The 25002-nt window shown below is 43.5% G+C and overlaps 1 protein-coding gene across 9 annotated transcripts in view; it reads left to right on the top strand.

The window, feature by feature from the left end:
- The window catches only part of CF2H8orf76 (chromosome F2 C8orf76 homolog), a 38263-nt gene that overhangs the window by 2024 nt on the left and 11237 nt on the right, over nt 1-25002 (top strand). For 3 of the 9 annotated variants that reach the window (XM_042923698.1, XM_042923696.1, XM_042923700.1), the window contains exons 2-6: nt 2123-2218; nt 2954-3097; nt 8773-9230; nt 13324-13456; nt 19238-19571. In XM_042923698.1, coding sequence (XP_042779632.1) covers nt 2123-2218; nt 2954-3097; nt 8773-9230; nt 13324-13456; nt 19238-19435 — 1029 coding nt within the window. In that variant the 3' untranslated portion in view covers nt 19436-19571. Of the gene's footprint in view, nt 1-2122; nt 2219-2953; nt 3098-8772; nt 9231-13323; nt 13457-18088; nt 19572-25002 lie in introns of those variants that run through there. The other 6 variants (XR_006198254.1, XM_042923697.1, XM_042923699.1 and 3 more) reach the window with 4 other exon arrangements.

Raw genomic sequence — 25002 nt, 5'->3', positions numbered from 1 at the left:
GTGTAAATCTCACCTAAGGTATAAGAACTACCGTACTATTTATCAAAAACTTAACCTGTTCCCGGCACTGTGCTAGGTTCCTTTATATGTATTGTCTTCATTTTTCTTTGAAACCGTTGTAGAGATCTCAGGCGCTCAGTAATTACGGAAATACGTTTGTTTTATTTCACTTTCCTTTTCTCCTTATCTGTACATTCTTTCAGCGTTACCTGTAGTAGTTGATCGCAGTGTAGACTAAAAACAGGAACGGGCTTGGGAAGTCATAGTGATGCAGCATCAAAAGCTACATACGGATAGTTATGAGATAGGATCCTGAATTCCAGCCTGGGCTTTACCACTTGCCTTTCAAGGTGTCGGTTCCTTTGTCATTTGGGAAAAAATGGCATTTGCTGGCTCCCAGGGCTGTTGTGGAGTGAAGGGGGCGAGAGACTGTCAGGTGTGATGTGCTGTATGCTTAGAAAAGTCAAAACCAAAAATCGCTTGTCTTTAGGACTTGTTTGGTACGTGATAACTGCTCGTGAAGCCAGAAAGGCCTTCCTCAAGTCTCGTTGGTTTCTTTGGGTGTAACACCAGGAATTTGGGTTAGAGGATTTGTTGTCCCTGCTCAGGTTCGGTGTGGGACGGAGGTGGGCCGCATCCAGCGCTTGACCTCTTAGGGCCACCCTTGTTCACAGATCTCCCCTCCTTCCTCTCACCAGAAAAGGGAGTTTGAAGCCATCCCGGTTGTGAATTGTTGGAGGCCTGCAGGTTACAGGGGAGCATAAAGACAATCATTTGAAAGCCAGTTTTTGCGTGATCGTTTCCCAGTGGGATCATGAACATTGGATGAAGGTTTGCAGTGAGGCAGTTGGGATTGGCGCTGTGACTGGAGAGCAGCAGAGCGCAGAGGAATTGTGGGTTCAGTACACGCACTGTTGTTGACTTGCGCAGTCCTCCGGGGACAACAGAAAAACAGCAGTTGCCAGCTTTCTTCGCTGTGATGGGTGAGGCTAAGGAGAGAAACGATTTTACTAAGATAATAGGAGGGCAGGGATACCCCGGGCAACTCTTTTAGAAATGGAACCAAGCAATTTGGACGTGATGGTAGAACCATCCCAAATGCAGTTGGCGTTTTAATAGCACTTACCTGGGGATAGACTACATTCAGACTCGGTGTGTTTTTCTGTGAGGAAAAGGGAGGTTGAGTTACCGCTTTGGAGCTGGAAAAACTGGCATACAGACTGCTTTTTGTTACACCTGTTTTCTCATCTTCATGTTCTTGATTCACTAACCAAAAATTCCCAGTTCACTTTCCTTCCTCTCCATAAGGTTTAGATCAGTAGAAAACGGAATAAAATATGCCAGATGGGCATTTACTCAGACTTGCTTTCTACAGGTCTTTGGCATTTGATTGCATGGAAACCTACTTTCAGCCTTAATTTCTGTCTCTTTTGGTTAGATTCTACCTTCTGCTTTTACAACATTTTCATAATAAGCACTATAAAGATAATTCTTCTTCCCTATGTCCTTTCCATAAAGAGTTGTCAATACCTGTTCTGACCACTCTAAAAATGTCTCTACAGGGAAACATATGTCAGCCTAAAGAAGCATTCAAGGGACACCTGGATGGCTCAGTCAACTTAAGCGTCTGACTCTTGATTTTGACTCAGGCCATGATCTCATGGTTTGTGAGTTCAAGCCTGGCATAGGGCTCTGTGCTGACAGTGTGGAGCCAGCTTGGGATTCTCTCTCTTTCTCTCTCTCTATTTCTTTCTCTCAAAATAAGTAAATAAACTTAAAAAACAACAACAACAACATTTGAACTGTCCTAATTAAAATGTAGCTTCCCAGGCACCACAACCCCACTTTGAAATGCTATAGATAGAACCAAATAGGCCTGTGCTTCTTTTTCAGTTGAGAGGTTCCATGTGATGAGTACGTTTGTTATTTATGATAAGTTTAAAAAAACTGAGCCATCACTAAAATCGTCGTTCTCGTCATAGGTTTTCCTGTGAGTCTCATCCTAAAAAAGGATCTTTTTTTGAGGTCTAATCAATAATATATGGGAAATTACTTCTACTTGAGTGTGAAGTGGAAAAGTATCACTTAATTCTCTGTAATGTGCTATTTTCACAATTTCTAGTGGTTTTATGAAGAAACGGGGAGCAGTGATGATGTCGAAGCTCTAACTCTGAAGAAATTCAAAGGGGACCTCGCCTACAGACGGCAAGAGTATCAGGTAGAATTGAACATATCTAAGGTTGCACTGCCTGAAATAGGTTCTTGTTCTATCAGTTACAGCATATCAGTTATGAGTGTGTTGTTTGTGAGGATGAATTTAGTCTTTTGTGGTAAGGGTCTGTAATCTCAGAATCCCAAATTTCTGTCCTTTTCTACATGGCTCTCTGCCATTTGCTTTGTTTCCTGTAACTACAGTATAGGGATCTTCTTGGGATCCTTGCAGGTCTGTTTCCCCAGGCTGTGTGTCTCCTCATTCTGTGGGACCCTCTAGCGCAGATGCCTCATGGGGTCAGGGGAGCAAAGCACCCCAAAATGTGTAAGAAAAAGAAAGAACTAAGTTAGGTCCCAGCTTGCTTTACATATAAAATCTCATTTCTTCTTCACAAGAGTCCCTTTGTTATTTTGCTGATGAGAAAAGGAAGGCTATATAGCAAGTTAGTGGCAGAACCAGGATTCAAACCCTGGTCTGTTTGGCCCCAGAATGCTTTCCTACCATATGGTGATATTTTCCATGGTAGTAGTGGTTATATTCTCCAGCCATCTCTTTTCTACTTCTTAGAAAATAGTACTGACAAATGCTCAAGCCCTCCTCTGTTCATTGTAGAGTCCATTATAATATTACCTTCTGCCAAGAAAAAAATCATCCCTATAACTAAATCCTTTTTTCTACTATAGTTTCACCTCTTTTTTCATCCCTTCTTTTCATTTCCTTTATTTAATAAATAATATGCAGAAAGCACTGCAAGAGTACTCGAGTATCTCTGAAAAACTGCCATCTACAAATTTTGCCATGAAAAGGGATGTCCAGGAAGGCCAGGCGCGGTGTCTGGTTCACCTGGGAAGGCACACAGAAGCCCTGGAGATCGCTGCAAACTTGGTAAGTGGTTTCATTGCTTATTTTCCATTTGTGGTCCGCAGATTGTTGAATAGTTTATTTTCTAAAAAAACAAAACAAAAAACAACTTCTTGCTTGCAGCAAAATCTTTGGGTTTGGATAAGTAGATGAAAATTGTCAATGGTGTAAGAACTTTATTATGATGAACAGTTCAGAGCTCTAGACAATCACTTTCTTGTAATATTTTTTCTTTTCCTGTGTTAGGCTCAAAATTCTTCATTGCCTGAAAATCTCATTTGTAAAGGTTTTACTCTTGTTAGGAGTAAATATTCAGAGTAGAGGGATCATCAGTGACTTTTTCTTCAGTTTTTTTTTTAGATTTTATTTCTCAAAATTTTTACAATGAACATGGATTGCTTTTGTAAACAGGAAAAAAAGTTACCAAGAAAACCCAAAAAAACCTAAATATAAACTGAGCCAAGCCTAACAGCCTTTTTTATTCTTTTTTTTTTTCCAGCCTTTTAGAATCCCCTTTTTTTTTTTTAAATTTTTTTTTTTTAACGTTTATTTATTTTTGAGACAGAGAGAGACAGAGCATGAACAGGGGAGGGGCAGAGAGAGAGGGAGATACAGAATCGGAAGCAGGCTCCAGGCTCTGAGCCATCAGCCCAGAGCCCGACGCGGGGCTCGAACTCACAGACCGTGAGATCGTGACCTGAGCTGAAGTCGGACGCTTAACCGACTGAGCCACCCAGGCGCCCCTTAGAATCCCTTTTTAAGGGATAAAGGTGATGGCATTTTGGGTTTACTTCTGTTTTGTGTGGGTGTGTAAATTTTATATGAGGATTGGTCTAAGTTGACCAATCTTAGTTTATAGATGGCCAGTTTACCTCCTCAGAGGGAATTAATGAGGCACTAGGGCACTGATCTTGAACCCTATGGATCAAGCCAAACAGAGGTCAGCCTAAAGTATGCATGCAATTGAGCTGGCCTCTTCCATGTCATTAACTAAGAGAAGTCCCTAAATTTGCTTGCCGATGGGGTTCATTGCCTAGTACTTCAGCCTCTTGCGGTGAGAGGAAACCTTGAAAGTTGTGTGTAGAATGTGGAAAACGGCTGTGTCTTGCTCTTCTTCTAAGTGTGGGTTAATTCTGAAGCTGGAAGGTAAAATTACCTCGTTGAGGAAGTACACGGCACAGTGAACTTGGTGGAATTCAACAGTGTTCATTCTCAGTCTCCCGGGTCTACAAATTAACAACAGCTTTGGCCCTTTTAGTACTTTTTCTAGACATCAGTCACCTGTCCTTCATTCCTGTTCCGTGCTCTCCCGTCACCTCTCTCTTCCTGACGTCTGCACATCTCTGTTGTGCTCGTTGTCCCCGCCTAACCCACTGAAGGCGGTGGCGGTGGCTTTAGCATCTGGGTTATTTTTGTGGTTCCCTCCAGCTTAGTTAGTCTGTTTCTGTGGCTCAGAGAAAGATCTGTTGCCAGTCAGCAGATGCAAGGTCTCCGGAGCTTGGGATGTTACCAGGCAGGGGAAAGGACCAGGCAGAAGACCTTCAGCTCCCCTGCCAGGACTTTGGGAACTATTCATCAGGCTTCTGGGCATCCTGTTGGGGAAGGAACCAGCAGTGCAGGCCAGGGGCCTTACCCTTCCTTTGGGTCTCTTCACATGATCTCAGTGGACCCTACCGATTTATATAGTTTCTCATTTCCTGGTACCTTATATTTTATCTTTTAAATTTCTTCCCTATTTATAGACCCTTCTCTTTTGCTATTAACTCTGGTCTATTTCTGTTTGTGTCTTGGTGGCTGTTGTCCTTTCCTGTTCTGTAGGGGGACAGGCCAGAATACAGCATTGAACAAAGTAGACAGCTAATCTTGGAGTGCCCATCAGGATATGAACATTTTATGCTCACAACTTTTTTTTTTTAATGTTTATTTATTTTTGAATGAGAGAGAGAGAGAGAATGTCAGAGCGCAAGCTGGGGAGGGGCAGAGAGAAAGGGAGACACAGAGTCTGAAGTCAGGCTCCAGGCTCTGAGCTGTCAACACAGAGCCTGACACAGGGCTCGAACTCACGAACCATGAGATCATGACCTGAGCCGAAGTTGGACGCTTAAGCAACTGAGCCACCCAGGCGCCCTTCATGGTCACAACTTCTAATTCACTTCTCTTCTTAATGATTTTTGGGCAGAATTTGTAATGGATTTTATTTATATTTTCTTATTTCTTATTTAAATAATTTAAACATTTTAGAATAGCTGATGCACTCATGTGATAAGCTGTGGTAAGGACATTGCTTTCTGATGGTAAATGACTCTTTTTAAAATTTATGCACTCTTGGGCACCTGGGTGGCTTAGTCAGTTAAGTGTCCAACTTCGGCTCAGGTCATGACCTCACAACTTGGAGTTCGAGTCCCATGTCAGGCTCTGTGCTGACAGTGCAGAGCTTGGAGCCTGCTTCCAATTCTGTGTCTCCCATTCTCTCTGCCCCTCCCCTGCTCATGCTATCTCTTTTTCAAAAATGACTAAACATTAAAAATAAATAAATAAATTTCTGCACTCTACAAACATGTATTTCAGTCCCACCCCGTGCCTGGCTCTAGGTTCAATGCTAAGCTGACAGATGGAGCATATAAATACCTTGTGCATATACTGTTCACCAAGTAAACACGTCTGCTCTTGGAAAGTACCCTTGAGGCACCTGGGTGGCTTAGTCAGTTAAACATCCAACTCTTGATCCAGCTCAGGTCTTGATCTCAGGGTCGTGAGCTCAAGCCTTGCATTGGGCTCCATGCTGGGCATGAAGTCTGCTTTAGATAAATAGAAAGAGAGAGGGAACGAGCCCTTTGTTCTGTGACTTCTAGTGTGACTTGTAGCTCTGCTGCTTACTAGCTGGGTGACTTCAGGCAGGTTCTCTAACTTTTCTGTTGGGACTCAGTTGCCTCATCTATAAGATGGGGATAATAATGGAATCTATTTTAAAGGATCATCATGTGGGGCGCCTGGGTGGCCCATTCGGTTGAGCATCCGACTTTGGCTCAGGTCATGATCTCACGGTTTGTGACTTCGGGCCCCGCGTCAGGCTCTGTGCTGACAGCTCGGAGCCTGGAGCCCGCTTCGGATTCTGTGTCTCCTTCTCTCTCTGCCTCTCTCCTGTTCATACTCTGCCTCTCTCTGTCTCTCAAAAATAAATAAATGTTAAAAAAAAAAAATTGAAAGGATCATCATGAGGATTAAATGAGTAAAGCACTTAGAATAGTACCTGGTACATGTTAGGACTCAATAAATATTAACTGTCTTCATCATTATTGCATTTCAGAAAGAGTTGCATTATTCTGGAAAAATCACACAAAGTCATTTATTTTTATTTATTTAATTAATTAATTAATTAATTAATTTAAAGCAGGTTTCACGCCCAGGTGGGCCTGGGCGGCCCAGTCAGTTAAACATCCAACTCTTGATTTCGGCTGAGATCATGATCTTGCGGTTTGTGAGATCGAGCCCTGAGTCGGGCTCCATGCTGAGTGTGGAGCTTGCTTGGGATCCTCTCTCTTACTGTGTGTATCTCTCTCTCTCTAAAAAAAAAAAAAAACAAAAGTAGACTTTATATCCAGCTTGTATGGAGCCCAGTGTGGGGCTCAGGACCCTGAAATCAAGACCTGAGCTGACGGGGCACCCGAGTGGCTTAGTCAGTTAAGCGTCTGACTTCAGATCAGGTCACAGTTTCATAGTTTGTGAGTTCAAGCCCCACATCGGGCTCTGTTCTGACAGCTCAGAGCCTGGAGTCTGCTTCGGATTCTGTGTCTCCCTCTCTCTTTGCCCCTCCCCTGCTCTTGCTCTCTCGTGTTCTCTCTCAAAAATAAATAAACATTAAAAAAAAAAAAAAGGACCTGAGTTGAGATGAAAAGTTGGACACTTAACCGACTGAGCCACCCAGGTACCCCCATACAGTCATTTAAATGGAATTTAATTTCCAGAGAGTTATTTACTACCTGTGCTATAAAAACTCTCCCATCAAAACCATGGTTTGTATGTAACAGCCTCTACCCCAACATACATTCTTAATATGAAATATTATTAAACAGCATAAAGCACTTAGACTACTTGTAGAAGAAAGGTAGCTTCTCTCAAAGTCTCTTGCTCACCTTATACATAGAAGACATGAAAACGTATTACTTAGTTAAAACGTCTGTTAGTTCCGAGGTGCTATGTTCTCTGTTAGGAATTCAGCATTGAACACTAAAACCTTTGGGGGAGAAAAAAAGAGTCAAAACAAAAACCAGACTCTTAATTATAGAGAACAATCTGATAGTTATCAGAGGGGAGGGGTGGGCGATGGGTGAGATAGATGAAGGGGATTAAGGAATGCACTTGTGATGAGCACAGGGTGATGTACTCCTGAAACTAATACAACACTGTATGTTAACCAACTGGAATTAAAATAAAGCTTAGAGTAAAAAAGGCAAAGAAAATTGTAGAAGTTTCTGAAGGAAAACTTTAGGAAAGAATTTTATGTGTGGTCAGGACTAAGGTTGAAATAGATGAGTTTTAAAAAGTAAAAAAAAAAAATGGAACCTAATGTTTAGGAAGGACAGAATACTAAACAATGGTAATAAAACCAGATGTATTCTGTCATCAAGAAGGCGCAGGATCACTAAATAGGTTGCATGGAGCTTTATTTTCTATATTCTCACATAATGTGTAAATATTTGGAATCCTCCCGAAGCTTTCCCTCTCTGGCCTGTTTCTTCAGTCTGCATACTGGGTAGTTTTACTTGTATTTCTTGCTCAGTGTAATTCTTTGCAGGAGCTTGATCCGGAGGCTATAGTAGGACCAGGTTTTCTTTAGACTTAAAGTTAACTGAAAGGTAATTTTAGTCTGCCATCTGCTCTTTATAGACTTTAACTTAGAAAAAGAAGCCTGTTTTCCCTAACCCACAGGGCTTTTGCCATATGGCAAGTTGGGCAAGAGGTGGTAACTCTGGTTAAAGAGACTTGAAAAGGATTTTCTGATCAGAAGGAAACGAGGCAACCCCTTCTGGCCAAAAATAATTGACCTTCGTAATAGTTACCAGGGACAGCATTTGGATTCAGTTATGACGCATCATGAAGCACTGAGAGCTTCAGGGCTATCCTGTTTAAGATGTCTAAGCCAAGTCAGATTTGGAAATGGAATCCATTCGAATCCTCAAGGAAATTACCATTTGGAGTTTTAGAAAGCCTGGAATATTAAAATGGAACCATTAGCCCAGGGTACAAAAAAGTTGGCTTGGGTCTTTCAGCTACCTGGCTGAAGACAATAAAGATTACAATAAAACTTGAAGATAAACTGACATTATGTTTTTGATGCTGAATTTTGTCAGGACGTTGTCCTGGGAATTATGTTATGGTTATGACAAGAATGTTTGGGAATTTCTGATGGTTATTGGTAGGTAGTATATGTTTCTCTACGTTTACAACTTCAAACTTCATTCTCTCTCCTTCTGTAGCTGCTGAAAGATAATTCTGATTTACAACATATGCAACTTGCGTTTTTAGGCATCTCCGTTTTCACATGGAAAAGATTCTGCTGTTTCAAGTTTTTAACTTTGGGGGCACCTGGCTGGCTCAGTCAGTGGAGCTTGTGGTTTGGGCCTCACATGGGGTGTAGAGATTACTTAAAAATAGAATCTTAAAAAAATAATAAAGTTTTTAACTTTTTTTCTCCCTAGGAAAATAAAGCAACTAATACAGACCATTTAACCACTGTGCTCTACCTCCAATTTGCTATTTGTTCAAGTCTGCAGAACTTGGAGAAAACAATCCTCTGCCTACAGAAACTGATTTCTTTGCATCCTTTTGATCCTTGGAACTGGGGCAAATTGGCGGAGGCTTACCTGAGTCTGGGGCCAGCTCTGTCAACATTGTGTGCGTCATCTCAAAAACAGGACGGTTTTACCTCCAGTGACAAAACCATCAAATCCTCCTTTACACACTCAGGAAAAGACTGTCTTTTGTGTTTTCCTGAAACGTTGCCTGAGAGCCCTGTGTTTTCTGTGGAAGCAAGCAGCAGTAATAACCAGAAGAATGAGAAAGCTCTGAAAAATATTCAGAACTGTGTGGCAGAAAAGAGAGAAGCAGTGTTGCTAGAGACTCAGTTGAAAGCGTGTGCCTCCTTTGTACGAACCAGGTAAATGAAGAATAGATTAAACACCACATGGTACTGAGCCTAGAGTAAAGGTATTATTTTTTAATTTTAAGCTTCAGAAAGTTCTAGGCGGGACATTTGGTAGATTTTTGAGATTTTTTTCCTATAGTCTAGGTGAATCTTTTGAACTTGTCCTTTTAGTATGTAAGATTTAGATACAAGCCTGTATTTGCTCGAGAATATGATTTGTATCATTACTCAAGATAAAATGTTAAAGCTATAAAACAGTAAAATTAAGAAAAGAAAATTAAATGTATAAAACATTGACAAAGGGGAAGAGGTATTTTAAACCAGGAATTTTTCACCGGGAGGTTCCACAGACATCTGCAGACAAAAAAATCTGCTCTTGTGTTTGAATCACTATTAATAATATGAATAAACAGTATTTAACTCATTCTGCAGAGAATTCCCATGGTTTAGGTACTCTGAACACTTTAAATCCATAGTAGTAAGAGTTTAAGGGAAAGGGGAGCATACACTTTACCAATTCTGTAATTTATGAGAGAAACAGATTTGCGGAAGTCTCAAACGGTGCCAAAAAACAGAGTGGTGTGGTTGTTGTTGTTATTTTTAACTCTGGAGAATTCAAGAAATACCGATTAACAGTGAGGCTTACTGAGAAGTGTATCTGTTTGGCAGATTTTAAACTTTAGTCAGCAGATTTATAGTCTTGACTATGTTACTTTTAATTCAGAAGTGCATTGAATGGCAGTGGTGTGCCAGGCACCTGCCTGAGGCTGGGATCATAAAGATTGTTAAAGAAAGAGGCCCTTTCTTTCCACCACTCGCTGTGTGCTGTGCTGAGGGAAACACTGTATCGTCAGTGACAGGTGGCACAGGCACTAACGGGGTGTCAGTAGTGTGAGCAGAACCTTGCGGGCCGGCGACGGGAGCGGTTCGGTGTAGCAGGAGGAAGGAAGCCTTTGCAGGGGCAGTGACGCCTCTGCTGAATGTTTCTGGGGACCTCGGTCAGCTGTACAGAGAAATGGGTACCACGTGGTTCGCATACGCTGTTTCGCGTCCGTGCGCACCACTGCCCAGGGCGGGTGTTGGATTCCCACCCTGGAGACTAGGAGACTAACGTAGAATTCTGCCCAGAGTGGCACAGCTATGAAGTGCTGCCGTGACCTTGACCCAGGCCTCTGACCCCAGAGCTTGTGTTCTTTCCAGGGTATCTTGCCGACTCCGTGCAATGTTCCCCAGCTGAGAGAGGCACGCTGGGTAAAGAGAAAGAAAGGGGGGTCCATGGGGTGGAAGCACTGTGTGGCACAGTGTGGTCACGCGGTCTGCTGCGGTGACAGAGCATTGATGGTGGAGCCAGAGAGGCAGGCTGGAGACAGCGAGCCCGGGATGGCATAGTGAGGAGGGGGAGGAGGAGGAGGAGGAGGAGGAGGGGTTTTGGGGGCAGAGCTCATTGTAAGGACCTAATAAATTGTTACTGAGTGAACGAATCTGGACTCCTCTACTTGTCAGCTGTCTGACCTCGCACAAATTAAACTCTCGGACCTCCGGTTTCTTCATCTTCACCTTCGTGGAGAAATGGGGAAATGCCTTCTTTGTGGGGTTGTGAGAGTGAGTGAAGGACTTGGTATAGTGCACACCGTGTTGGTGAGCATTTGGTAAAGGTTGTACTTCTACTGGCATAAGATGTTAAATGTCATCTTAAAGGATTTGGTTCTTAAGCTGAAGGCCTGAGTAGTATTTGAAAGTTTTATATGTCCCAAGTGGTGTGACAAGAGCTGTGATTTCAAGAGCGAATCTGGTGGCTGGAGGATGTATTAGAAGAAGGAGTCGGGATCCTGGGATGCCGTGATGGAACTGTGGCGTCATCAGTGGGTGGCAGTGAGGACCTGACCTGGGACAGTGCAGTGGTAAGAAGAGGAAATGAGCATCACTGCAGGAAGGAATAGACAGGACTTGGGGACCAGCTGAGGCTGTGGGAAAGACGGAGGGAAGAGGGGAGCGGAGGAGTCCAAGACGAGTCAAGACTCTACCTTGGGTAGATGGGTAGGTGGTGGCACCTTCTGCTGAGACACAACACACAGGAGGAAGAGCAGAGCAGACTGAGGGTGGAATTAAGATTTTGGTTTAATGTGCTGAGATTCAGGTGCCAGTAGGACACCCAACTGGAGCTTTTCACCAGGAGGAGTTGAGCTCAGAAGAAGGGAGCTAGAGATGAAGGAGATTAGCAACCGGATGATGGTGAGGAGTCAGGTCTGAAGGCCTCTGAGGAGATTTGACACTGAGGAGGTCATTTGTGGCCTTTGAGAAGGCAGCTTCAGTAGTGACGGGTGACAAGGCAGATGGCAGAGGGCTAAACAAACATGACACGAAGGAACGAACGTAGGTTGTATTTTCGAGTACTTTCAGGAGCAAGAGGGAGAAAGCAAGTACATAAGAGATCAAAGGAGTCACAAATGTCCATGCTTCCAGAGGCCAGTTGGTACCGTAAGCAGGTTTGAGTGAGTCAGGGCAATGTCGGTCAAGGCATGCTCTTCACCACACTCTCCAGTGACCTCCTGCTGCACCTACGTAAATGCTGTGGTGCTTTCCACGGGCTGCGAAATGTTATGGAATTGGCCTTGCCTTTCTTCTCATTCACTAGTTTTCTTCTCTCTGGTCTAGCCACAGTGATCTCCAAGGTTTTCAAACATATCAAGCTAATGCATGTGTCAGGGCTCCTTCCCCCAGATATTCTTGTGGCTGGCTCATTATTTGGGTCTTAGCTTGAGTGGTAACTCAGAAAAGCCTTCCTTCACTGCCTAAAATCGTCTTATTTATTTGTGATCTCTCGTCTTCCGTTCCATGGAACGGGCACCTGTCTGTTGTGCTCACCAGTTTCTCCTAATGCTTAGAGTAGTGAGCGGTCCATTCTTTAAGACCTGAAATGAACAAACAGGAGAGCTGAATGCTTCTGGGAATAGCAGTAGGGACCAGTCAGGCTTGAGGGGAACTGGAAAAATCTACACATTCAATATTTTAAAAAACAATGAATGGGGCGCCTGGGTGGCTCAGTCGGTTGAGCTTCCGACTTCAGCTCAGGTCACGATCTCACGGTCTGTGAGTTCGAGCCCCGCGTCGGGCTCTGGGCTGACAGCTCAGAGCCTGGAGCCTGCTTCGGATTCTGTGTCTCCCTCTCTCTCTGCCCCTCCCCCGTTCATGCTCTGTCTCTCTCTGTCTCAAAAATAAATAAATGTTAAAAAAAAAAATTTTAAAAAAAACAATGAAGTGGGGCACCTGGGTGGCTCAGTGGAGCCTGGCTCTTGATTTTGGCTCAGGCCATGATTTCTCAGTTCGTGAGATCAGGCTCTGCTTTAGGCTCTGTGCTGACAGTGTAGAACCTGCTTGGGATTCTGTCTCTTTCTCTCTCTCTCTCTCTTTCTGCTCCTCCCATGCTTGTGCTCTCTTTCTCTCAAAATAAGTAAATAAACATAAAAAAAAATTTTTAAAGAAGAGGGGATATGTTGTCTAAAAAAATTTAAATAAATAAATAATAAAAAACAATGAAGAGAAGGGGCCACGTGGGAGGACAGGAGGGAGGAGGAAAGAGAAGACCAGATTATGATCATGATGGGAAAGTTAGCAGTGAGACAGTTGCAAAGTGGTCACCAGAGGCTCATCAGAGATTTGACCCTGCTTTGGGTAATTGAAGTACACTGGAGAATCTAATTAGTCCTTGAGGTCAAGTTGCTGTGGGTTCTGGGAGATTGAAGGGTCACAGAACACTGACTTCAAAGGAACACATCCCAGCACTTTGTGGGGAGGAGCCTTTGATTGGGAAGCTTGTCCTTTTCACTCCAAATTGTTTGTGCTTTCAATCACTTGACTCCTACCGGAAGCCCTTTGAGGTTTCGCTTTCTAAAGATTTCTTTGAGAAGCTTTAGTCTGCGAATTTTAGAAAAGATGACTCTCCAAGGCAGTTTGCTCAAGTAAGAAGCTTTAGGGATTCAAATGAAGGCGAGTGCATTCCAAGCCTGGTAGGACTCCCATCCGGCAGCATGCCTGTGCTCTCTGGGAACATTCCCTCACTGCTTTCCCTTACCTGTGCCCACACGTTGGGACTTCTGTTTTTCAGGCTTTTGCTTCAGCTCACCGAGTCTCAGCAAACCTCGTTTGCTTTGGAGAGGAATTTAAGGACTCAGCAGGAAATTGCAGATAAAATGAAAGAGTTCGGCTTCAAAGAAGACACTTTGCTGTTGATAGCTGAGGTGAGTGTTCGCATAAACCCCTAGGGCTTTATGTGAACCGAGGCATCAGAGGTATTTTTCCTGGCTCTGGTACCGTTTTTTAAAAAAACAGCCAAATCTCATCTAAAAGGACCCTTTCTCCCTGCTTTACATGCCGTTTGATCACTTAATCCCGGAAAGCGGCCTCTTCGTCATCTTTCTCCTGCAGCATGCTAGAAGCAAGGGCTCAGTTTCATTTTCTTGTTGGTGCTTGTTAGTACATGCCTGCCTGAACACCATAAATGCCCCCAAATTGTTTTTTGAGTGCTGTTTAAACGAATGAATATTGACATTCTTGGCAGCATTTCTGCGCCTTTTTACCTCCGTTTGTTCTCCTGACACTCTTAACGGCCTATGGGACAGGTGGAGCTGGGAGTGACACCTGTTGGGACGGGTTGGGACCTGCCTAAGGCCAGATTTTAAGTGGCAGAGCTAGACTGAAGCCCATCCGGCTACAAGTCCATTTTCTTTCTGCTCCACCTTCCTACTACCTTGATGGTTGAGAAATTCAAATGTCAGGGTTGTTGTTTTTTTTTTTTTTTAACCTTCATTAGCTTTTTTTAAAATAGGATGTTGAAATTTCTTAAGATAGAATTTGGAGATTATCTGTGTTTGTATTCAAGTTATTCACACTAGTTCCCTTTAGTATGAAATTGAAATGGACAGTTCAGGTACTCATCCCATGAAAGAACTTCTACCCATATCCATCCTAATGTCTTTCTTTCAAGAAACACTTACTGCATATCTAGATTGCCAGGCTCCCTCCTTCTCCAAGCTAAGCCCCCACTTGGACCCTGTTTTCCCTCTGGTGGGACCACGCCCCTCTATCTGTTCTCTCTGAGCCTTTTTCAGCCTTTCCCCTTCCATGGGCCCTTCTCCTTGAGCCCACAGATGTGTGCGGATAGCCTGTCCCTCCTAAGTTTACTGTAGCCTTTCCTTGCTCTTTGTTTTCCTTCATCTTTCTGGGGTGTTTATACCTACTGACCACTCACTTTTTGTTCCCTCTTCTCTTTACTTCCAGAGGCCACACCAGTCTGGTTTTCTCCTGAATTCTTGATATTCCTCTGCCTCTTGGGACTTCTGGTTTCCTTTGTGTCTTAAGTACCAACATTCTCTGAGGTTCCACTTAGGTTCTCTCTCCTCTCTGCCTGTCTCCCACAGAAGTCCTAACCCCACTCACGGTTTTAGCTGTCACCTCCTGGTTGATTACCCTCCACTCTGTGTCCCTGGTCCCATCTTAAACACTCAGACTAGTTACCTACTGAGTATTAATCTGAAAGTGCTGATATCCTCCTGTCATTTCAAGGACAAAGTGTCTAAAGTGGAGCTGCTCGTCAGAACACTTTCCAGTCAGTCTTCTGTCAGTACCAAGCGGAGAGGAGTTGGAGAGAACCAGCTCTGCGTTCCACACTTCATTCTTTTCATCAGTCCTGTCTGTCATTCTTCTCTTACCCAGACCTGGGACCCCGCCAGCTGTGGGCCTTGTCTTCTCCAGTCTCATCTCTAGGGGGCACTCGGCCCACCCTTCCTTCAGGTCACCTTTCGTTTCTCTGGCACCGCCAGCACCCTCATCCCCGTCACCTGGTGCCTGGCTCACAGTGACCTCCTGGTTCATCTCTCCTCGCTTCCTTGCTTTCTCCCCTCAGATCTGTCTCAGACGTTGCTGCTACCAGGTTTACCTCACAGCATTGCTTTGAACGCGTTACCAGATGCCCCAAAACGGAAGTTGTCTCCACCATCACCTCAGAGGTCAGGTCTGATTTAGGCGCCTTCCAGAGAGTAACCCCAAACCTAGGATCTAGTAATTCCTTACGCAAATCTCGTACATCCTTTAGACTGATCTGCACATCTAACAGACTTGTCATGGGTTTTCTCATCTCCACCAACTTACTATATTCCCGTCCTCAAAGACCCCACCGAAGTCCCGCGTCCTCTAGGAAGCTTTCCCTGAATGTCCCTGTCTGTGGCAATGGCTCCTTCCTCTGAGCTCGGGTAGAGCGAATCCTTGAATAGATAGCTCTTTGCCCCCCTCCCCCGCAAAAAAACCAAGCAAGAATATATCTTCTCTTTTCAACTAGGTTTTAGATTTCCTTATAAGGCAAGATACAAGGCATCTTTACAAGATGTCTTAAACATCTTCATCTTCTTTGCGGTGCTTGATGTACCTGTGGACTGAGTGGAATGGTCGTTCTCCATCTGCACAACGTATGTGAAGTATCTGTGGAGCTTTTTACAAAAGACAAGTGTCTGGGCTCTCACTGGGATTGTAATGTACATTTCACTATGTGCTCTTTTACTTTGTGACATGAGTACGATCCTGTGCCCTTAAATGTCCTTTCATTTCTTATTTTTTTCTCCTTTTTAGAGTTGTTTTATTTGAATTAGGATCCATATAAGGTCCACAGACTGCATTTGGTCTTCTGTCTCTTATGTTTCTTTCGTTTTGTAGTAGCTCCCCTTCTCTGCTTTTTTAAGATAAAAAAAGTATACGTGACCTAAAACTTGCCATCTTAATCATTGTTTAGTATACGATTCAGTACTTACACGCACAGTGTTGTGCAACCATCACCACTATTTCCAAAACTTCTTCGTCATTCCAAAGAGAAACTTTGTAACCATTAAGCAATAATTCCCATCCCCCCTCCCTTCGACAGCTGGTGACCTCTAATCTACTTTCTGTGTCTATGATTTGCCTGTTCTAGATGTTTCAAATAGTGGAATCATATAATATTTGCCCTTTTATATCTGGCTTCTTTCACTTAACATAATGTTTTCCAGGTTCATCCATTCGTAGCAGGTGTCAGAACTTCATTCCTTTTTGTGGCTGAATCATACTCCATTGTGTGCACATATGTGCCACGTTTTGTTTATCCGTTCAGCTGTTGATGGGCATTTGCATCATTTCCACCTTTTGGCTCTTGTGAATAATACTGCCATGAACATTGGCATACAAGTATCTGTTTGAGTTCCTGACTTAAAATCTTTGGGGTATATACCTAGGAGTGGAATTTGCTAAGTCATGTGGTGATTCTGTGTTTAACTTTTTGAGGAACTGCCAAACTGTACTTTTCACTTTATATTCTGTTATTTTTACCTAACATTGTGACATAATCATGACCCCGTGTCTGTAAATACTGTTTGAGTATGTACTTTTTGATGGCCGGATAGTAGTCTAACTATAGCTTTTGATGAGCTATCATTTATTTATTTAAGTCCTCTATATTGAACATTTTTAACAAATATCAAGTACCTATTTTAATAAGTCTTTGCAAAATAAATCATTGTATGTATTTGTCCCTTTTAGAATAGATTACTAGAAACAGAATCACTAGGCTAAAGTATAGTTTAAAGACTTGAAGCTCATTTCCAAACTGTGATTCAGAAAGGTTGGTTCACTTTATGTATCCTGTGTGAGAATACTGATTTCCCTTCTCCAATCCTAGATACTAGGTTGCACCATGTGAAATTGTCAATAGTTGATCCTTTATACCTCTAAAGACAATTCTGTAGTATTCTTTACTTCTTGAAATTTTCAATTTGGTAAAAATGGCATGTTTTAGTATTACTTGTTTGATTACTATTTTTTTGTTTTTAACGTTTTATTTATTTTTGAGAGAGAGACCGAGCATGAGCAGGGGAAGGGCAGAGGGAGAGGGAGACACAGAATCCGAAGCAGGCTCCAGGCTCTGAGCTGTTAGCACAGAGCCCTATGCGGGGCTTGAACCCATGATCCGTGAGATCATGACCTGAGCCAAAGTCGATGTTTAACCAACTGAGCCACCAGGTGCCCCTCTTGTTTGATTACTATTAAGATAAACAGTTTTTCATATGTTTCATATGTTTGGCCATTTCTATTATGTGAAATACCAATCATGCTTTTTCTTCATTATTCTACTTCTATGTTTCTGTTTTTCTTGCTAATTTTTAAGAGCTCACTCTCTATCCTAGAGTTACTAACATTTTATATGTTGCAGTATTTTCTTTTCTTTTTTAGTGTTTATTTATTTATTTTGAGAGAGAGCGTATGAGTAGGGGAGGGACAGAGAGGGAGAGAGAATCCCAAGCAGGCTCTGCACAAACCCCAAAGCAGGGCTTGGTCCCATGAATCATGAGATCACAACCTGAGCTGAAATCAAGAGTCAGATGCTTAACTGACTGAGCCACCCAGGTGCCCCTTTTGCAGTATTTTCTGAAGTGTATGATGTTTTTCTGGTATATAGAAGTTTAAATTTTTTTATATGGTCAAATTTTTAAAAAAATTTTTTTTTTAAAGTTTATTTATTTTTGAGACTGAGCATGAACGGGGGAGGGGCAGAGAGAGAGGGAGACACAGAATCGGAAGCAGGCTCCAGTCTCTGAGCCATCAGCTCAGAGCCCAACGCGGGGCTCGAACTCACGGACCCGCGAGATCGTGACCTGAGCTGAAGTCAGACGCTTAACCGACTGAGCCACCCAGGCACCCCTGGTCAAATATTTTTGCAGATATTTTGAACCTGTGAATGATGTACCTGCTAATCCCTTTTTTTGGAATATTGCACATTTGGATATTACTATTATTCAAATCTTTTTTTTTAATTAAAAAAAAAAAAAAAGATGTTTGGTGTTATATCCCAGATTTTAAAGTTCTACGTTTCGTTGAGTCCAAGAAGTCACCAGTTGTAAGCCACATCGTTGACGGGTCACCAAAAGAAAAGCAAGATGCCGCTTATACCATGACACACCTGTGTTATAAGATACCTCTTGATGTCAGAAAGGTTAAAATACAAAAACAAAATACTTTAATAAATGTGGACAGTTGCCTGGTTAAGCTGTTCATCTCATTAGCTCTTGCCTCAAGTAATAAGTAGCCCTTGAAGATTTAAAGCCAGAGGAAACGATTCTTTGAATGTGCTTCTAATCCATTATAATTTGCGTATTCATCAACACACTGGATCTCAGGGTTTACAGGAAACTTAGTCATCATCTAGTCCAAATCCCAAGTGACTTAAATTCCTTCTGTAGCATCCCTGCCAGGTGGCTCCCTAGCCTGTCATGCCAGTGGTATGAAATGTATTGGGACTTAATTTTAGTTCACTGTCCTTACTGAAGATGGGCTGATCACTTAGTGGGTTCAGGTGCCGGCTTTCCACAACTTTTGCTTGTCTTACCGGAGAAGCGAACACCAGATCTGGGCCCGACTCTGACCAGTAGGGAGCAGTATTGTGCCTTCAGAGGGCATGTGCAGCAATTCCCGAGGGTTGAGTCTTTCTGGGTCAGGAAAGGGTAGGCCCAGCTGCTTGCTACTCGACTGTTCACAGTCTTTGACTTTTTTGGACAACTTCTAAGAGGAAGAGTCTGTGCCCTCACCCCACCCCCAGCAGCTGTATTCTGCCCCAGCTCTGTTTTCTGGTTATTTTACAGTGAGGGAGAAGGACTTGCAGATGCGGTCTTGCCAACAGAAGATGCTCTTTGATTTAAGAAGGTTGACCGGGCGCTCTCTCTAGGCTGATAGCTGCCACATCAGTAGTTCAGTGATTTGTTCACTTGGGAAGACAAGAGGAGAAATACAGGGTATTTTACACATGTGGTCCTTGGATCGCTACTTCTAAACAAACAGCTTTTCAATATGTTGGAATTGTTGGAATTGTCCCCTGGCTGCTAAAGTATTCTGCTTTTTTTGGTATGAAATCCTTTACCCTTGATGAATAGCATAGTCTTCCATTCTGCGCGCGCTGCCCTTTTTATTGGGACAGGTTTTTGGTTTTTTTTTCCCTCCTGCTACAGGTTATGGGAGAAGATATCGTCCCAGAAAAAATAAAAGATGAGGTTCACACAGAGGTGAAGTGTGTTGGCCCTACAGCCCTGACTGCCTTGGTGATTGCATCTTCGAAAGAATTTGAAGACAAATGGTTCAGAAAGATCAAAGACCACTTCTGTCCCTTTGAAAATCAGTTCCATACAGAGATACAAATCTTGGTTTAGTGGTCCCTTTAAAAAAAAAAAAAATCCTGTACTGTTTTAATTGTTCTTGTTTATTTCAGATAGAATGCACTGCCATTCATTGAATATAATGGATTTGAAATAATTATTTGTTTTATAAAAACGGCTTCTCTTCAGATTATTTCTACTGTGTTCAGTTTCTTGATTTTTTGTTTGTTTTCTTTGTAGATTTTTGCCATTCACTTATCTTAGACCTACTACCCCTTTAGAAGATATCTGTTGGAAGTGTATAAAAGAGCCTTTTAGGTATTATAGTCTTTTAGAAACAGGAACTGTGTTATAATCAGCAGTAAAAGTGGCCACATTGTTTAGGTAAATTCAGGAAAGAACAAGAATGTTGAGATGTAGCAGTAAACCATTTCTAAGAAGGGTGTGTCAAGATCTGCGATTTTGCGTGTGGGCCTAAACAAAAGAGTACACATGGGGTGGGCTGTATTACAGGGGAAGAGCCCTGAGCTGAGGAAACACAGGTCTTCTCTAACAGGCAGTAGTCAGCATGCTTGCCTCCCGCTCCAGAGGACGATACCGTCTCTTTTGTAAGGCTGTTTGCTATGCAGACATCATTGAAAAGATGGTCTGGAATGAAGGGCATTTGGTGCCTTGCTCATGAGACGGCACAGAATCACGAGGCCCACAGAGCACCGTCTCGCAGGGTGATGGTCCTGTCCTTCCAGCCACACGAATTACAGTCACAGTCTCTTAACATCTCCGATACATCTTACTCGAATCATCTGAGATACAAGAGCTCCCTTATGAGGAGTGGAATTTAATAGGAAACCAAAACATCATCAAATGTTGTCCCGCACAACTTTTTATTCTCAGCAGAGGGAAAAGAATCCCAGCCCTGGGTCAAGAGGTGGAGTCATCAGGATTTCCCTTCCACCTGCTGCTTCTCCCCTTTCCAGGCCCCTTTCCGAAACAGACAAACATCTCATTGTGTTCCTATTTTGGCTGCTCTTTTAGTAGGTACAGTAGCCTGACTAGCAACTGCAAGTTGTCATTTTTCTCTAATGTGAAACCAAAGATTGGTATGATTAGTAGACATTTCGATTTTTAGGAACCAGTAAAAAGTATGGAAACCTCTCAACAGCTCCCCATTGGCCTCCATCTATTCATGGAGTCATGAACCATCACTGTGTTATGTGTTATGTGACAATCATGGTGCGGTTGCCGTGGAGACCCTGGCTTTCAGGGAGTTAGCGGTCTAGCTGTGACCGGCCCTCCGGATAGAGCCCAAGCTGAACCGTGGTTTGGCAAACCCTTCATCATAGTCTTTGGCTCCCAGGCTCCCTCCTTCCTTGCTCCCCAGCTGTGCCTTAGCTTTCGCCTTTAGGCCTTCACGCTGGCAGTTTGGTCTGGTACCCCTCCCCACCCCCCATCATGGGGCTAATTCTGTTCACCTTTCAGGTCTCCACCTCCTTACGGCTTCCCAGGAGTCTTGACCTCCAGGTGGCTGTAGGTTTCCCTCTTTCCTGCTCCTTTACTGTTTCACTCCCATACTGATTCTTCCTGCTCTGTTGTCACGATAGACTTTAGGACAGTCTTTTTTACATTGCTATCAGGGCAGAATACCCGGCATTTCATTAAATATTGGTTGAATTTCTGAATTAACTGGCGAGCATCTTACTTTGTTTGCACCCCAAAGATCCAGCACAGTGCTGAGGCCGTCAGAGCACCCTGCCTGTTTCTCTCAATGGAGCTAAACGCCTTCTTCCTGTTAGTCTGGGCCTCCTAGAGATGCCCTTTTCGGGGCGCCTGAGTGGTTCAGTCAGTTAAGCGTCTGACTCTTGATTTCGGCTCAGGTCCTGATCTCATGGCTCATGGGATCTGTGCTGACAACATGAAACCTACTTGGGATTCTCTCTCCTTCTGTGCCCCTCCCCCTCCCTCAAATAAACTTTTTTTTATTGCCCTCTTCCCTGCCTGGCTTGGCTTCCTGTTTCCATCCTAGTGTCCTTCTAACTTTGTCCATGCTGTTAGCTTTCAGCCCTCTGGCTGTCCTCCCAGATCCACTGTCTGTGCTGTTCTGAACTGCCTGAGTGGTCTTCGTGAATCCGCCCACATTCTCACTCCTGCCTCACCTCACGTTCCCGGCAGCAACATGGTGATGTGTGTGAGAAGCCAGCTTCCCGCACTATGATGCTTGGCTGTAATACAGGGCAGGAAAGGGCACTCAGGAATACCGGCCACCTCAGAGTTTCATCACGCCCAAGTCATCTTGATGATTTCCAGGACAGATGGTGAAGGGTAGGGTTAACTGAGCAACAATTGTGCTAAAGAAAAATCTCAGGCCTGCCTATTTAGACACCCCACCCTCTTGTCAGTGAATGAATCACTCGGAAGGTGAGCAAATGTGAACCACAGAGGTGACTGCACTCCAGGTGGGTGGGGTGGGACCCAACGGTGATTCTTGTCTCCTGTGATTCCCAAAAGGCCTGTCTTCAACATTTTCTCCCAAGGGGGGGTTTATACCTGGTATTCGAGCTGGTGAGAGTCCTTTATCCTTCATACTCTTAACACCTCTGTAGTCTTCATACAGAGCCAAAGGATCTTATAAAGATTGTTTTCAGTCATCCAGTGATTTCCCAACTCCTTCACAAAGCCCGTGTGTGAGGCTCTGTGTGGTCTGGCTTGGCCCACTTCGCCCTGGCTCACTGGTTTTTCTCATGTCCTTGGACTCTTCAAGCATCTTTGCACCCAAGCCCTGTGTCCATCCAGTTATCTCCACTTGGAACATTCTTCCCTGCAATCTCGTAACCCTGCCATAAGCCTCCCCTTCCCACAGATCTCAGCTTGGGTCATTCTCTGGCCAGATGGTCCCCATCCCAGACTTGCTCAGGTTCCTTTAAATGTCATGGTACCTGTGCTTTCCCCCGCAGAGTGTTTAATAGGATTATAATTGAATTTTTGTTGTCTGAAACTTTGCTGGATCATAAGCTCTAGCACTGTGTCTCTGGTTTGCCCATTTATGGCAGAGCCCAGCTTACTGGACACCGTGACTTCTGCCCATTGCTGCCTCGCTGGAGGCCCAGGCCTTGCAGAGGCCACCAAAGGCCTGGTGAGCCAGAAGCCCGTGTAGCCCATTCCCACTGAGATCCACTGTCAGTGCCACAGGCCCCCTGCCTGCCAGCACAGTACTGCATTTCAACAAAGATGTGCCTCATGTTAGAAAATCTTGGGTAGAAATGTCTATGGAACAAACGCAAGGCCGCTATTTACAAAAACAGATTGTTTTAAATTGCAGTTTTCTAATACTTCTGCAATTTCATCTGTAAAAGTAGTTTATACACTGATTTCCAAGGTCTTAATCACAAAAACAATATGCAAACAAGCACAAACCAAGGAGGATTGTATAAAACCACCAAAGCTTGTGAAACAAGTCCTGATGAGGGGCAGACCAGGCCTGGCTCCAATCTAATCTGAGTGTGTCCACCAGGAGGCATTGGTAAAGAGGTCAGGAAAAACAGAGGGCAGGCATTTGTCTATTTGGGGCTTACACTTGTCCTTTTCTCCCTCCTTGGCAGAGTGGCTTCATCACCTAAAGCTTCAGTGTTGTGTCTGCTCAGCCCTTGAGCTAACAACCACCCGCCCCCTGTCTCTGGGAAGTGCCCTCTCACCCACACCGGTGGCAGCCATATTTATACTCAATGACCCTAACTAATTGGAGAGAGGAAGGAGGGTTTACCTGATTGAAGTTGGGCCAATCAGACTCTCAAGAGATTTAGAAATGAAAGATTCTTCTCCTGTGTCTGAAACCAGTAAGGGCAAAACCTGGGGCTGGTTTTGTTCTTCCAAGTGGACTGAGGAGCACAGAGCAAGTCTACAGAGAGAAGGAGGAAAATGAAGGAGATGCCCAACTATTTCCTCATTGCAAATCCTTCCTGTTCTCTAGCCCTAGCCACATTCTTGGCCGAGGTCTCCATGAAACACCTGGAGTGTGGTAGGCAGAATAATGGCTCCCTAAAGATACACACGCCTTAAATCCCGGAAACTGAATACGTTAGGTTACGTGGCAAAGGGGAATTAAGGTTGCTAATCAGCTGACTTTAAAATAGGGAGAATATCCTGGATTATCCAGGTGGACCCAGTGTAATCACTGGAGTGTTTCCAAATGGAAGACGGAGTATATTAGGGCTCTCCAGAGAAGCAGAACTAACAGGAGATAGGTAGGTAGATAGATAGATAGATAGATAGATAGATAGATAGATAGATAGAATGCAGATATGTAGATGTGTGTGGGTATTGTGTACGTATGTATATGTATATTTGTGTATGTATGTATATGTATATATACACACGTAGAGATTTATTATGGGGGTTGGTTCATATGGTTATGGAGGCTGAGAAGTCTAATGGCCTGAAAATCAGGGGGCCAATGGTGTATGTCCTGATCTGAGTCCAAAGCCAGAGAATCAGGAGTGCCAATCTCCAAGGGCACAAGATGAATGTCCTAGCTCAAGCAGAGAGAGCAAATTTGCCCTTCCTCTGCCTTTTTGTTCCATTTGGGCTTTCATGAGGATAGATGATGCCCATCTGCATTGGGGAGGGTGATCTTCTTTACCCAGTTTGTCAATTCAAATGCTAATCTCTACCAGAAACTCTCAAGACACACACAGAATAATGTTCTACCGGCCATCTGGGCATCCCCTAGTCCAGTCAAGTTGACACATAAAATTAGCTATCATCTGGAGGCAGAAGAAGTGGGTGAGGGTCAGAAAGATGCTATACTACTGGCTTTGAAGATGGAGAACAGAGCCATGAGCCAAGGAATGTGGGTGGCATATGGAAACTAGAAAAGACAAGAAAACAGATTCTCTCCTAGGGTGTCCAGGAAGGAACACACCCTGCTGACACCTTGACTTTAGCCCAGTGAGACCTGTGTTGGAATTCTAACTAGAGAACCATAAGGTAATAAATTTGTGTTGTTTTAAGCGATGATGTTTGTGGTCCTAAGTTGGCTGCTTAAGCTAGTTTCAGCTTCTGTTATTGTAACCAAAGAATCCTAACAGAGGTCACTTGGGCCCTTTCTTTTTTTTTTTTTTTTTTTTTTACTTTTTTTTTTTTTTTTACTTGGGCCCTTTCAGTCTGGGTTGTACTGTAAGATTTTGTTTCTCAGAAGACTTTCTTTTACACAGGAATTTGTTTTGTGAAAGCTTGATAGAGATTATTGTAGATCTCAAAGGCGCAGCACCTGATTTCAGGATCTTCCATTCTCCAGCAGAGGTGATAGGACATCCACATCAGTAGTAAATAAGGGGTAGGAGGGTGGTCTGGACATGGCAGAAGTGCAGAGGAAGGCTGGGCTCTCAAATAAGTTTCATGAAGGGGGCGCCTGGGTGGCTCAGTCGGTTAAGCGTCCAACTCTTGGTTTCAGATTAAGTCATGATCTCACAGTTTGTGAGTTCGAGCCCCGCATCGGGTTCTGTGCTGACAGTGCAAAGCCTGCTTGGGATTCTCTTTCTCTCTCTCTCTCAAAATAAATAAATAAACTTTAAAAATATTTTTAAAAATTAATTTAAAAAATAAGTGAAAAGTTTCATGAAGGCGGT

Source organism: Panthera leo, chromosome F2 (assembly GCF_018350215.1).
Source record: "Panthera leo isolate Ple1 chromosome F2, P.leo_Ple1_pat1.1, whole genome shotgun sequence".
In the NCBI taxonomy this organism is placed as follows: domain Eukaryota; kingdom Metazoa; phylum Chordata; class Mammalia; order Carnivora; family Felidae; genus Panthera; species Panthera leo.
The sequence above is the reverse complement of the archived record's forward strand: the minus strand, read 5'-3'. Positions and strand labels throughout refer to the sequence as shown.